The 14,563-nt window shown below is 38.1% G+C and overlaps 1 protein-coding gene across 3 annotated transcripts in view; it reads left to right on the top strand.

Annotated features, from left to right (window-relative positions):
* Positions 1 to 14,563, top strand: part of EML4 (EMAP like 4) — a 136,509-nt gene that overhangs the window by 85,143 nt on the left and 36,803 nt on the right. Inside the window, exons 4-7 of one of the 3 annotated variants that reach the window (XM_088527404.1) lie at positions 11 to 184; positions 2,172 to 2,294; positions 5,160 to 5,185; positions 5,679 to 5,711. In XM_088527404.1, the coding sequence (XP_088383530.1) occupies positions 11 to 184; positions 2,172 to 2,294; positions 5,160 to 5,185; positions 5,679 to 5,711 (356 nt within the window). Of the gene's footprint in view, positions 1 to 10; positions 185 to 2,171; positions 2,295 to 5,159; positions 5,186 to 5,678; positions 5,712 to 6,655; positions 6,841 to 6,978; positions 7,028 to 14,563 lie in introns of those variants that run through there. The other 2 variants (XM_088527402.1, XM_088527403.1) reach the window with 2 other exon arrangements.

Here is a 14,563-nt window from a genome sequence, read left to right as displayed (position 1 = left end):
TATTTTACAGCGGTACAGAAAAAAGGAAGGAAAAACCTCCAGGCCAGAAAGAAAAAAAAGAGGAATCTCATCCTAATGATCAAAATCCACAAACTCAAGCATCACCTTCTCCCCAGCCCTCCTCACAGACTCTCCAAACACACAGGCAAACTCAAGAAAGCAAGGGTTCTGCTCCAGCTAAAAGGTTTTCACAGTACCACAGTACAGAACTAGAGAATGGTTGCAATGATACTGAGTTCCTATTAGACAACAAGTCATGTGAAATAATTCCGATTTCACGATCCGGTTGATAAATGCTTAACAATGCTTATTTTATGCTAGAAAAGAGGCATATATTGTGGAACTGCAACAGCACAAATACTAAAAATGCAGTATTATTTGACTACATTTTTAAGAAAGCATTTCATTCTGTTGTAACTTGGAATATTAATATGGTAAAGATAGATTACCTCTAATCAGTTGTATTATTCTAAAAATGTATAACAAAGACTGACTTGATGTTTCTCAAAATGCGCTTTGTAAGTTTTGTCTAAAGTTGCTAAACAGTGGAGTAGGTTTTACATGTGACCACTTACCACATATTGTAACAGCACTTGTTAAATACTAGTATCATTGCAACCCTTCCTTTGGGTGTCTGTCTTCTCAAGTTATCCATAAGGTGACTGCGTTTTGCTCCTGCCTACAATCCTTGCCAGACTGCAGAATGACCTGATTCACTTTATCCTTTATGTTTGTGAAATCCTACTTTTTACACACAAATTAAAGAACTGCTTTACCTAAGTGAAAGTAGGGGTATTTTTAGGATTACCTCTATGTTCCTGCTGAATTTGGTGGCAAGTGGGCACAGAGAGAATGGTACTGTTTCTTAACTGGCTTTTTAAAATCCAGCAAATGGATCCGAACATGTGGGCGATTATTTCTGAGTTTAAAAACTATGCAGTTCACTCAGTGTGGTTTTTTCCTTTTTTTTTTTTTTTTTTAAATGATTCATTGTCACCTTATTTGGAAATTTTGGAAAGGTATGAAATTTTCTTGGCATTTAGAAGACCCAAACAAGCTCTTAAATAGATGAAATTTACTCCTCCGAAATTTATTGTAGCTCACAAGATTGTGTTGTGTTGCTTTGTCTGAATTCACAGTTCTAATAAATATTTAAACTTTCACCTGACTGATGCATGTTATAACACTCCATAAAGGCTCTGTCTCCATGTCTTGCACAAACTGAAGTCCAACTTGCAGCCTGTTGTTCTCTTGCCTGGTATCTCACTGCAAAGATGTGCTTGAAGCCTCGCTTACTAATCTTTTGCAGTATGCGTGTGGGAAGCCCTTTAAATGTCTTAATGCTTTAACTTGGTTTGATAACTTCTTTGTCCCAAGATCTTTTTCAGCCTCTTGAGGTGCTGCCATTGCCCAGCTGTGGTTTGGAACTTACTTCTGTAAAAAGTAATTCTGACTGGATGAAATGTAATATTGTTAGCAGGACAGATGCACCTCTGTATCAGTCAGAAAAATCATTTGAACTAGATTGCTTTTTTTCCCATAATTCAGCTATGCATGAAGCTAAGGACAACGAAACTTCGTTTCAGATTGCCATTAGTGTAAACTGACTACAGCAAGATTGCCGAAAAGCTCTATCAGAATTTGTGTATTTAATTGTCTGTAGCAGTGGGCCAAACCTAGCTTACCTTATTTGTAAGGTACCGTATTTACCAATTATGAAATTGTAGTCTGAAAAAACTAAGCTTATTGTTTTAATGCCAGTGACCAGTTTTTTCTAGTCTTCTGGTTATATTCCTTAAGTGCTTAAAAATATACATTTAGACAAGCCCCCCCCCCTTTTTTTTTTTTTTTTTTTTTTTTTTTTTTAAGTTTGTTAGCAATGATAGTGTTGACGTATAGAGATATTCTATACAAGCTCTTATGTAACAGCACTTTAAAATGGGCAAAGGAACAGATCAGACATATCTTGCAGCTGTCTGGCTCAACTGTTTTCGTTCATCCAGTTAGAACTTTTTGATTAAATTTTTTTTTTCCCTGTTTCGTGCTTCAGCTTGAAGGAAGACCTCACTCTGCTTTTGCTGCCTGCTGCTTGATCTGTCAGTTGCGCTCCAGCCCCAGTTATTGTTATCTTCCTAATTTGTCATTTTAAAATATATTTTTGTTTCTCCTAGTATAAAGCAACACTTTCCTGCTGAAAAACATCACAGTGCATGGGAGAGTTCAGATGACAGTCAGAACAAACCGTTGAGAACAGCACCTAAACTAATAACCCCAGTGGTAAAGCATGTTGACAAGTAAGTATCAGGGTTTGTTGCATATAAGTTTGAGTGAACTTCAGAGCCATAGTAGTAGACTACAGATGCCTCTGGAATCTTAAATTCTTAACAAAATGTAAATGTGGTATTTTTAGAGTATAAAGATATTTTAATACTACGTGTTAACGTTAGTGGAATTATGCATTGGGATTTAGGGCTTTTAATGCCCCTTGTGTAGCTTTCCAACCAATCTTTTCATAATTAAAAACTCATTGGGAAATGCTGATTTATTTCCCCAGAATTAATTCAGTGGGTTTGGCAAAAGGTAAGTCTGCTTGTAAAGTAAAATGTAACTGTGAAATGTATTCTTAAGCTTTCAGGTGGGTCTCTTTAATTGCTTAACACGTTTCCGAGTCCAGGTTCTGGATGATAGGCAGGTATCTTTTTAGCTTGACCTTCAGTATGCCAGGGTTTTTCTTCTGCCCTTCCTGTCCTGCCAGAATAGCTTCATTCTCTTTAAAACGAGCAAGAAGTCAGTGTTACAGACGTAAGCATTTCGCTAGGGCCACTTGTGTCTTTTGGCAGTAGTCAGTACAAGGAGATTTGCATCAACCAAGCTCCTAGCAGCAGCCGTGCCCGTGCTTGTGTTCTTGCTGCGCTTGGTCCCTGCGCATTCAAACGCAAGGGCCAAGCGACTGAATGGAGTTGTAAGTTACCCCGTTAAGCTCTTGGCTCTAGAAACAAGGCCCTTTGGCTCTTTGGTTGAGCTCTGCCCTGTTTGTTACAGTGCCTCAAATTTCTGAGCTGGTCTCCCTGAGCCACAGCAGCTTCTCCCAGCCTGGTAGGAGAAGCTTCATCTGCATCTTTCATAAATGCAGTAGAAGAGACCTCCTCCCTCCCAAACCTAATAAAACCCTTCAGATCCACTCTTTTAGAGTGATTTCTAGTCTTTTTATGATCATGCCTGTACTATTCCCCTTAGCTTGCATAAGAGATTGTCAAGTAGACACTAGTAATAGTTACATGAGGTCAAGAGTGGTGCAAGTGCATTCCTTTGGTCCTAGGAATGAGAACAACAGAAGTACATTAAATAAATTTTGAATGTGGATATCAGCACATTTACCAAAAGTTTTATGCCTAGCCTGAAGAATTCTGCAAAATATGGAATTGCTGCTTTTCCCTTTATAATTAATTTTCACTGTAGCCCTTTAGCGTTTTCAGTTATAGCAGAGAGGAGGTAGAGAGTATTTAGGAATGAAAAATCCTCCCTCTTGAGGATTTTCTATTTACCAAATTTCTTTTCTGTTTCTAGTATCTTGCTAAAATATCTCTAACAGTAAGCGCTATACTTCAAAATTCTTAATAATTTTACTTTCATTGACATTTTGTCTATTGAATTATATACAGATGATTTTTTTTCATTTTCCTGTGATTCTGGTTGTTATTTAAGAGAGACTTTAAATGCTGCATTTCTATAGTCTATGATATGTAAAAAATAAAAAATAATAAAAAAGATAAACTACTATCTGTTTGTGCAGAACTTGAAGTTGTTGTAAATTGTTAACTTTGGTCTGATGGAGGACTGAGTGCTATATTGGTTGTACACTTTATTATTATGCTCAGATTTGTAATAAAGCAGTATTTACACACATTAATCTCATTTTTAGTCAAATCCTGCGTGCCAGATTTATAGGAGAATTGGTCCAAATGCCTATTGATACATCACATCTGTAGTTGCCAAATAAAAAAAAGTTGGCCTAATTTGCCCATAGTTACCCGACTCTTACGCAAGGGAATAGAATTCAGCCCCTAGTGTGGGCCCCAGAACAAAAATGTTTTACTTGTGCTTTGCACTAGCAGCCCAGGATTTGAACTTTGTTCAGCGAGTTCGGTCTTTAAAGCCAGCACAGAGCTGTAAATCAGGCTGATAAAGCCACGAGAAGACTATAGGATTCCCATGGCAGCCAGTCATCCAACATTTTTCAGGCAGAGCTGGGAATCCAGCTTAGGTTTCTCATGTGGCAGCCTGGAGAAGGGTGAACCTGCCAGTAGCCAGATATGATTTTCCTCATGTGTATGCTTGACCCTTTGTTGCTGTTATGAAAATTTGACTTCTATCCAGCTAAAAATACTGGATGCCACTCATACCTACCTGCTCTGTTTCAAATGAATTCACTTTTTCTATGGAATGCGTTTGCTTATCAAGGGGTCGTATTCCAGGAGGAAGTAGCTTTGAAGGCAGATGCTAATATTCCTTCTATCTTTGCAAGAAAGGATTGAGGCTTTCCATGAATAGTTCGTTCTTCATTCTGGACAGCAGGCTAACAAATGAAAAACTTGGGAGACATCTAAAGTGCATTTCTGGGAGACCTCATGTTGCACTTTCAGGAATGCTCCATCGATTCATTTTAGATGAAACTTCAGCTTGCCAACAGTTAACCCATATGTCCAACAAGGTTAATTCCTAGAAAAATTCATGTTGTTGTTGTGTTGACAATGTGTTTTGACAGGTGTTAAATGCTTTGCATGCAGGCCTGAAGGTGTTTGGCAGCTTAAAACACTTTGGTTATTGCTCTCTCAAAATGTTTTTTTCCATGCACAAGAAACATGCCCTCCATAACTTGTTTTAAATCTTTTTTTGTTTGTTGTTTATGTAGTAGCTCTTAGCAGCCTGCCATGGGACTAAAGACATTAAGTTACTAAAGAGATGTTGTGAATAAAATGCTAAGTGGATAAAAATGCAATGCGTTGATCAAGATCAGTTATTTAGTGTCCTGTGCTATAGTCAGTCTCTCACGAGAGTCTGAGGTTGCCAAATGCAATGGTATTTCAGAATTAGGTGGTATTGGTTTGAGAAGTGATTGGTTTGACATACTAATGGTACTGTTTTGCATTTTTCCCCAGGCACAAGGATGTCACAGTCAGCCAAGGTAAAGAAAACCATTTATTTTTAAATAATGGAGGAAGTTGAAAAGATTTGCCTTTAACTGAATAGTATTTCCTGTAAATAAATATATTGGGAAGTGCACTTATGAAAGATGGATGCAGAGTTAAAATTGCGTTAATAATTGCTAGAAGAATTTATTTGACAAACTGTTACTCGGGACCTGTGTACAGCTCTGAAATTGTGGAGAAAGTCTCATCAAATTGGGTCTTTAGGAAAGGCAGAAATTTTTGATGGGTAGTGGGAGGATTCATTTTTGGTTTTGTAAATCAGAAAACTTTTGATTATTTCCATTTTATGGAATGTAGAGTGAATGCAGAGAATTATGAGAAAAGGAATATAGAGAATTATGTGTCTATAGAGAGAAGTCAGAGTAACAAAGTATTAAATTCTGAATTATGTACCAGTCTGCATCCAAGCAAGTGAGAACGAGACTGTAGAAATAGTTTTAAGATATTTTATTTCTATTCCATAACCAGCAAAAATGTCAACTCGTGAAAAAAACAGCCAAGGTAAGACTTATGCTATGCCCAATGGTTGCTTTCTAATTTAGCACTGTCATGAATCTTTTATTTGGCTGTTCACCATAGAGAGTATCAATGCATGATCTCTTAAAAGATTTGAGCGTTTTATGCTTTTTTATTATTGAAATAGTTTACGATAGCATATGATATATGTGGGGAGGATTATTTTGGAGCAGTCTAAAATAAATATGCATGTGCATAATTTCCTTAGAGGAATTATGTATTTAAATGATGAGGCTCAAGAAGTCTTTCATTGTTGCCTAATATACCAGGATATTAAGAACTGCCAACTAAAAGATTTGTTTTATCTCAGCTTTCTGTCTTGCCAGTATTACAACATAAACATACTGATTAGACAAGAACAGAGACTGAACGTTTTCATATAGTGTCCCCAAAGGAAAAATGAGTCTCTTCTAAAATGTATTTTTTTCCATCAATAAATCTTGCATTCTGTGGCCACCTGCTGCTGCTGGCTTGTTCAGACAGGAAAAGGAGCAGTTTATCTGAAAGTGGTGGAAAGCGACAACAAAAGAAATCCCTTCTTTTATGTCTCAAAATAACTCTGCTTTGATGTCCTACAAACTGTACTGAAGCATGCAGTTTCAAAACTAAAGCATGTTACCCAAGTGCATGCTGTACTCAGCATGTAGATATCTATGTACAGAGGTTCTGTCCTGTGCTTTCTTTGCTGCTGTTTAACAAATCTGCGTACTCCAAATTCTGCGCTGTAAGCAAGATTACCTTTTGCACAGTTTTGATTACTTTTGGCCATTGTTTCTTTCCCCTCAATTTTTTTTTCCCAAAAAAAAAAAAGTGTCTATATATATATATATAAATAAATAAATAAATAAAAGACTACTCAAATTGTTTTGAAGTTACCATAAGTTGTACTGAGGCCAAAATTAACTTGAATCCAAGTACTTTATCTTTCTAGAGATACTACGTATTTTGAAATATTCTAAATAGATTGTTATTGAAAGCATCCTACAGAATCAATAGGGAAAAAGAGGAATGCACAAGCTTGGGGAGCAGACAAGGGAATTTATACACCAGCAGTGGAGCAGTACATCTGTGCAGCGGTGGTTACTGAAAAAGAAAACAAATCAGTAATGCCCAGGTCAGCTGCAAATTAGCTTTACAGAAATTAAATAAAGCTATTGCATCAGAAATACCCCTTCTAACCCAACACAGCTTTTCAGTGCCAAGTTGCGTACAGCTAAAATACTAATTCTTTCTTTATAATGTGCTTCTACAGTTCTACACATTCTGCCAGGAATGGGCAGTCTGTCCCTTCTCTGCCTCTGGTAGCTCTGATTTCTGTGGCCTCCAGCGCGTGCCCTGCCGTCCGCTCTGTCACCGCGTGTGGTGTGAGCTTCCGTGGAGAAAGGAACGGGGTGGCTCTCTGTGTGTCCTGCCACAGTCTGTCCTCAGCCTCATGCTGCCCGGAATGAGCGACAGGGAAATACGATTCAGGTGCCAACGGCCCTGTCTGTAATGGAGGAGGGGAGAAAGTCTTGTCGTAGAAAATGCATTTGCTAACATTTTAAACAAGTGTAGTGGCAAAACATCATTCCGCCTTTAATGCGGACAAAGCTGAAACGACCAAGATTACAACTCCAAAACTTTTCTTTTTTTTTTTTTTTCTTTTTTTTATGTGGGCCAGTGAGTGTACTAGTGTGTTACAGTGTGTTACAAGATGGTGTGCTGGGTTCCACGTTGTGTTTGCTGCTACAGGAACAACCTGCCTGTTAGCTACCTGTACAATTTTATTTTCCTCTGCAGTATAAGCTCGGCATCACCCAACCAGGTCCCTTCAGCGCAAGACGCTGTTCAGAGCAGGTGACTCTAATAATTGCTGTATAAATAAAGCTGTTGTGAGAAGCTGTTTGTGCTCAGATCAGATCTTCTGTGTAAAAGCACCTTAGGGTCTTTATGTGCTTATCAGACAGGCTTGGCAAACACGTTGGAACAGCAGAGTATTATAAGCGGAAGCTATGTACATGGGATAGTGGGCTGGAAAGTTGCAGTGCCCATAGCTTTGACAGTCCTAGAGTCAGCTCCAGTTCAGGCTGTTACTGAAGCTGCTTTGAATGTTGTCACCATGGTAAAATGCCACAAAATGTAGTGAAATGCATTTTTACGCTTTTAGCTCTCGGAATCATATTTATCTAGCAGCAGAAGCCATTGCAGTGCTCTCTGTGACTGTCTGCGTGTTGGTCACTGTGATATCTGTTGGCATGGGCTGTAAAAGCAAAAGCCTTGAGCAACAAGCACAGATTCATCTACGATGGGCTTGCAAGAGAAAGGCACAGTTAGCCTTGCTATCCAAACTATCTTCACAGGCCCCTGCAGGGTATGCAGGGGTTGGTGTTTGTGTTCGAGAGGACCTGGGCAATTGCTGAAATTCCCCGGAGCTTCCTCAGATTTTTCCTCCATCCAGCCCTGTGCCGGAGCAGTGCGTGTTGCCGTGTACCAGCTCCCAGTTTTCCTCCCCCCGGAACGCTGACTTTTCCCTCTCCCCACGTGGGTTGAGTTGCAGCGACTCTAATGCTCAGCCTGAGCCTGTGCATCTGGACATATCCTGAAACAGATGCAGTAAAAACGGGAACGCTTGTGTGACACTAATCCAATGGAGGAAGTATTAGGCATACTTCCATATGCTTGCTGTAGGTTCCAGAGAATTTAGGGGATTGTGTTTTTTAGGCTTTTCTTTAAACACTTGCTTTGTTTATCCTTACAAACCAGAGCCATTTATTATAATAAAATACAGTACCAAAAGGCATCAAAACTCATGAAAATACAATAAAATGGAGGGTGAAGTAAGCAGCTGCTTACCACAGCATTAGTAGGACATTAGCTAAAGTTATTCTTTTAAATTCTTTACCAGCAGGTGTTTATAATTGCCTATAAAAACCATCTTGTGTTTCATTACAGCAGAGACATTTAGAAAGTATTAATCATAAACCATTCATGCTTTTATGCCCAGAAAGTGAAGGTCCTGGTTATTTTAAGATAAAACTTTTTTTTTGTTTCTGCTGAGATTCCATATTTCAGTTTGTGTTTGGTTTTACGTGATAGCAGCTCTGTACGTGAATCACTTGTTCACTTATTATAAAGTAATAACAGACATTTAGACATTTTTGGATGGCAATAAAAACCATATGTGAGAGAATTAATGAAAAACATTCACTGCATTCCTAACTTTGTTTCTTTTTAGATTGTCAGTGCTTTATTAGTTTCCAGTGCTTTTCTTCTGTTAGTTGTGGCAGCGCTATAGCCCTACAAGAATAGGGCACTTGTGAAGCCCAGAGAGGAAAAAATTACCCTGTGTACTGTGTGTCCTGTCCCCTGGGAATGCAGAACGCCCTATTTCAGAACTCTCTTTGCAGCAGATGTGCAGATTTGCTGTCGGATGCTTTCTGAGAACACTCATGTGTCTGAGGGTAAATTGAGACGCACTTCATTTTCGTACTGCTGCTTGCTCTCATTCTAAAAACCATAGATACTGGGGAAATGATCCAAGGTGATCTTAGGGGGGTATTTGGAAGTAGTTCTTTTTCATGATATTATTCTTTAAGCAGACAGCATTTAGATATAGTTTTACTGAGTTTACTGTGTATATTGAGTTCCTTTTATTGAGACCTTATTTTTATTATTCTTATTTTTATTTATTCTAGAGTTGTAATATTAATCCTTATTTCAAAGCAAATTGTACTTGTTACAAACATCTACATGTTTAATGTCTGCCGCTATTAAAGTGGAGTCTTTATCGTGATTTAATTATTTACATAAAACTGTAATAACCAAAGGTCCATCAGTAAATCACAATGCACAGAGGTGAAATGATTCCAAACCAAGATAAATGTCTACTTTTTTGGCTTGCTTGGTTTGTGTCATACCAGCAGCTAAGGGGGACAGTGGCACTTCCAGTGGCCACAAATGGAGGCCACTGGAAGCAGCAAATACATATGGCATAGGGCAAGAGCTGCCAGGCCCACATCCAGGTTTCAGTTGTACTCAATATGAAATACCATATTGTGAACAGTGGCTGAAGTTGATTGTGTTTGGGTTGTTAGCATTCGTTTAAATTGGAAATGAGCTTTGTAGTCCTCGTTCCTGGGGTTAGTGGTCCTACAGAGATGGTGGACGCAGGCCTGAGGACAGACAGCTCCTGGGAAATAGGCTATTTGTAGAAATACAAATTCACTGATTTCAGGGTTTCGATATGATTTGTCCATGTTATGCTCACAAACAAGATTGGGACTTTAGAGAAAAGCAGTAATAATCGGTTTGTAGGGTAAGACTATCACATGATTGTTTTTCCATGATTTAAGTTCCATGATTTAACTGTGTAAATGAACAGTTTTGTTATGTATCCGCTATTTAGCTCCTACATATTTATCTCTATATAGTTATATATGTTCTTTAGATTCCTCATTATGCATACACTGACTAACTGAAAAGCAGTTTATTACAAGACAGAATTGCTGGACATCCTCAGGGTCTGCTTAATAACGAGACCTAGAGAGATAAAGTTGTGTTTTGTTTTCCCTAAAAATGTGTCTCATTTTCTTGTAGAAACCAGTAGGTGTTTTTTCATGTGCTTCTAGCAATCTACTGCATATTCTGAGACAATTTCATTTTCAGACATAATTTTTTTTTCTTTTAGAGGTTGAGTGTTTCTTTTGGGTGTCACTTGTTGATACACTTCACAAATGTGAAGGCAACTTTCACGTCTCCTGAACACTCTTCTCTTTAGATGTTTCCCAGTTAAACTACAAAGATTGCTTTGACCTTTCTTCTGCTATTTTCAGTCCCTATTCACTTTTATTATTCTCCTTTGAAATCCTTCTGTACTCAGGATCCTAAGAGCATGATTCACAGTGGGTAATTCATTGCTCAAGCAGAACTGCACAAATCTTTCTGTGCAGACTTCATGAAAGCACTAATTTCAACCCTTCAGTTGTTTTCATTGCTCTATCTCTGCTGTTATCACCGACTAGATTTTTCACTCTTGTTATCTTCCGCATTTCTCTCTCTTAATTGTTGGCTTTTCAGCTTTCTTTCATTAACTGGCGAATGAAATGGCATTGCTTGAAGTTGAATTTCAGTGTTACATTCTTCGTCACTTTTTCGTTTTCATTAAGGCCTGATTATAGGCTCTTTTATGTGAATGGAAAACGTCTTTTGATGTGAGGAGGCTTTGCAGAATTTTTTCATTCGTTGTATACTGTTGATCTACAGTTTTTTGTTTGCCTCTCTCTTAGTCCTGAGTTCTTGGTATTGCTTATGTTACCAGCAGTTTGGGTGCATGCAGTGTAGCTTCGATCCAAAGCTTACAATGACGAATAGTGAATAACTCGTTTGTTTGCAATCTATAAACTTCCACAGAACCTGAAGCAGGGAGTCTGGTTGGAAAAGTCTGCCTGAAGCCTGCTGGGGCCAATTTTGCTTAATTTTTGCAATAATAAACTTGGCACAGTAAAGTACAAAGAGACAAAATTGATTCAGTGGAGGACAGAAGGACCTAGATGTTCCTTACACTTCTCCTTACAGAGAAATTTAAGATAAAATTAAACTATGTAAAGTACAAGATCACACATGCTGGAGTTACTAGAATCATTTTAGCTATAAACTGTCAACTTGTCTGCCAAAATTAAATGGTGAGGAAAAGGGCTGTAACACACTAGTTGAACATGTAAAGGCTGCATCACCCACATATTATGAAAAAGAAAGTGCAATCCCAGGGGGTATCAGAAGTAATTCTGAGATAAATATGTTGTTTTATGGAATGTGTTAATGCATCAAAGCTCCACTAGGCACACTAATACTGTGTGCAGCTGTAACCACCCGCATTCTTAAAAGGTGAATTTATACAGGTGTGTTCCAGGTGTGCAGGCAGACTGAATCACACAAAAGAAGACTTAGAGATGGGTATTTTTGTTCTTGGAGAATGAAATCTGGGACAGGAGACTGCTGGTTTACCTCCCACCCAATGTATTTTCTTCTGTAGTAATCCTGGGGCTGAGCTGTTCCTTCTGCTGTGGCACAGATCATCTGCAGCACACAGATGTGCTGACAAGGCTTAGCTGTGCTCTTCATGCTGATCTGATCAATATTTGAGAGGATTTGCAGGACTCGTGCAATTGCAGATGAATTAACTTACTGAGTGCCTAAGTCCCCTCCTGTCCACTACCCACCCGCACACGTGCAGCCAAAATCTGTTCTGTACGTGCTCTCCCTGCGGTGCTAGAGTGTGAGCAGCCCCTTGAATTAGTACAGGAAACAGCTGTTTTGGTTCCCGTTCCTTTCAGGCAGGTAAATAAAATTAAAAAAAAAAAACAGTAGAGGTGTGTTGGTTTTCCTCAAAACTCTTAGAAAATTCTCACTTTCCCTCCCTTATACCTGCTTGCCTACATTTCTGTTACAATATGACCATGGAAATCACCAATTCCATGTCTTCCAAAAGACAGAGAAATACCTGACATGACCAAGACCTAGGAACCATGAGAGTGCTGGGAGGAAAGCAATGCAATGCCATGCGCTTGAGCGTCCGGGGAGCCTCTATGATGTGAAGGAGTTAAGCCACTGGTTTTCTTAACTTGCATTTACAAGAATTTGGCCTTAGGCAATTACTTTCTGTTTGAGGAATGGTTTTGTTGATGCGCTGCCATCTTCTGTACTATTTCAAAAGATTTTCTTACATTAATATTTTATCTGCCCTACAGGTTATTTTGAAGAAAGGAAATTTACGGTCTTAGACAAAAATCTTTCAGTGGGTTGTCTCTCTGTCTTTTCTTATCCTCCCTTTCCTGTAGGGAGAGGATTAATCATGTTATACCTAGTTCATGTGTCACTGTGTGTTAAACGTGTGTATTTAAGATTGCCTTTGAAGATACGCAAGTATCTAATGAAAAGCAAAAATGTTTCTCCTTTAATATGGAGGTTCAGGGAGCTAAATCTGTCTGAAAGCCCCAGAGATGATTTTTTTTCCCAAGGCTCCAAGAGGGTTTTTCTCCCCAGGCAAAAGACTTGACTCAATTTCTGTTGGATTCTTTCATCTGTCTCATCCGTAGGGTCTTATAGGAGAACGTAATTGCCTCTGTCCCCAGGAATTTTGATTGCAGTTAGTCTCTGCTAGTCTAAGAAGCACAGAGAAGTTTGATCCTAAATTTATGGTGTCATTTTGAACTGATCTTACAGAACCAGAAATGCAAAGAAAATTCAGTGTCGTTTGACTTGCACACAGAAACTTTTTTAAAAAATACCTTCAGGCTCTACTGTATTTCAAATTATAGGAGCCTGAAATTTTCAGATTTTCATAGAAGGATTGTTATTAATACATTATGTGTACCTTTACAGTATTTTTTTTGTCTTCCCCAAAAACATACAATAAAAAGGTACTGGCTGAAAAATAAAATGGCCAATTTAAACATTTGCCTTAAACCAGTGACAACACGGGTCTCTCTCTTTTCTCAGCAATGTAGTTAAATGATACACATTTGGTAAAACAACTGCCATTTCTAATTTAGCTACCGGGAGGTGGTTGTCTTTGTTCTTTCGCTCTTTGATATTTGATCTGAGGAAAATTTTCTACTGTCGTCAGTGGACAGAATCTCGGGGTTCTGGTTCAAAGAATCTCCGTTTTGTTCTTAGAAGTCAGACAACTATTTTCCGTTTTCTTGGTCTGCTATCAAAATACTGGGATTAAAGGTCTGAACTTTTATTGTTATTCATTGGCTTTCAAAATAAGGAGAAACCTTCATGCATACGTTAATTTTACTTGAGTCAATTACAATTTTGGCATAGGAATTATATTTTTCCAGCCTGTGATTTTTTGCATTATCTTTCAGTTGCATTTGGACTATCACATCAAATTCTGTCTTCGCTTGCCTTCAGTGCTGAGTAAATCTACTATGAGGATTAAAAGACACATGAAATTCAAGTAAAATGAATTCTTGGTCTCAGAAAGTCAACTTGAGCACACTGAAAGCTGGGGGGAGGAAAAAAGGGTCATGTTAGTCCTACCCTTTTAGTCTGGGAATTTGGTAAATTTGATAAAACTGTTTAATTAAAATTGTTGTATTAAAATTGTTAATTAAAGATTAAGAAATCAAACTGCTCTATACTAGGAGATAAAAACCTTGAAAAGCATTACACTCCAAACAGAATTTCTGAAGTGAATGTCATACATATAGCAGGTTGTTTGCTTTTAACTAGCTCCTGTACAGGTGCATTAATTCTTTGACTTATTTGGACAGAGTTCTCATTTGGGATGATTGACATTCATGCAATGGTGAAAAACAGTAATTTCATTGTATGGCTATAGGGTATTAGGCTTTTTTTGTGGCTTTTATGGAATGAAATGATGGTGTCAAGTGAATGTAGATAATTAGATTTATTTGCCTATTTTCTAATTAATAGGAATATCAAAATATAGTAAATGAAAATTTTGCCTGGGTTGATGCTACGTGATTCTGCAGTTTGGGAGCATTTAAACAGTGCCATGACATGTTGAAACTATGCCATTAATATTATCTGGTGTAAAATCATCCACTATTACTGATTAGAAAAGGGACCCCCTAAAGACTTGTGCAATGCTGGGGCCTCCTTGCAGTATATGACAGAGAAGTCTGTGTTGTCACAGCTGTTGTGATACATATGGAGCCACTGGGAGCTGTTCGTTCTTCCCCGCTGTGATAGTGATGAAATTGGGCTGATTTCAATTAATTTGTAGTTCAAATTAGCATAGTGGTTTGTGATGCTATTTACGATAAAGCTTTATATATATTGTATGTATATATGTCTTTATAAAAGCTTCATCAAAGCTTTTGTCATCA

Source organism: Tinamus guttatus, unplaced genomic scaffold, assembly GCF_059628265.1.
Source record: "Tinamus guttatus ecotype Peru unplaced genomic scaffold, ASM5962826v1 Tinamus_guttatus_pri_ptg000286l, whole genome shotgun sequence".
In the NCBI taxonomy this organism is placed as follows: Eukaryota; Metazoa; Chordata; class Aves; order Tinamiformes; family Tinamidae; genus Tinamus; species Tinamus guttatus.
The sequence above is the reverse complement of the archived record's forward strand: the minus strand, read 5'-3'. Positions and strand labels throughout refer to the sequence as shown.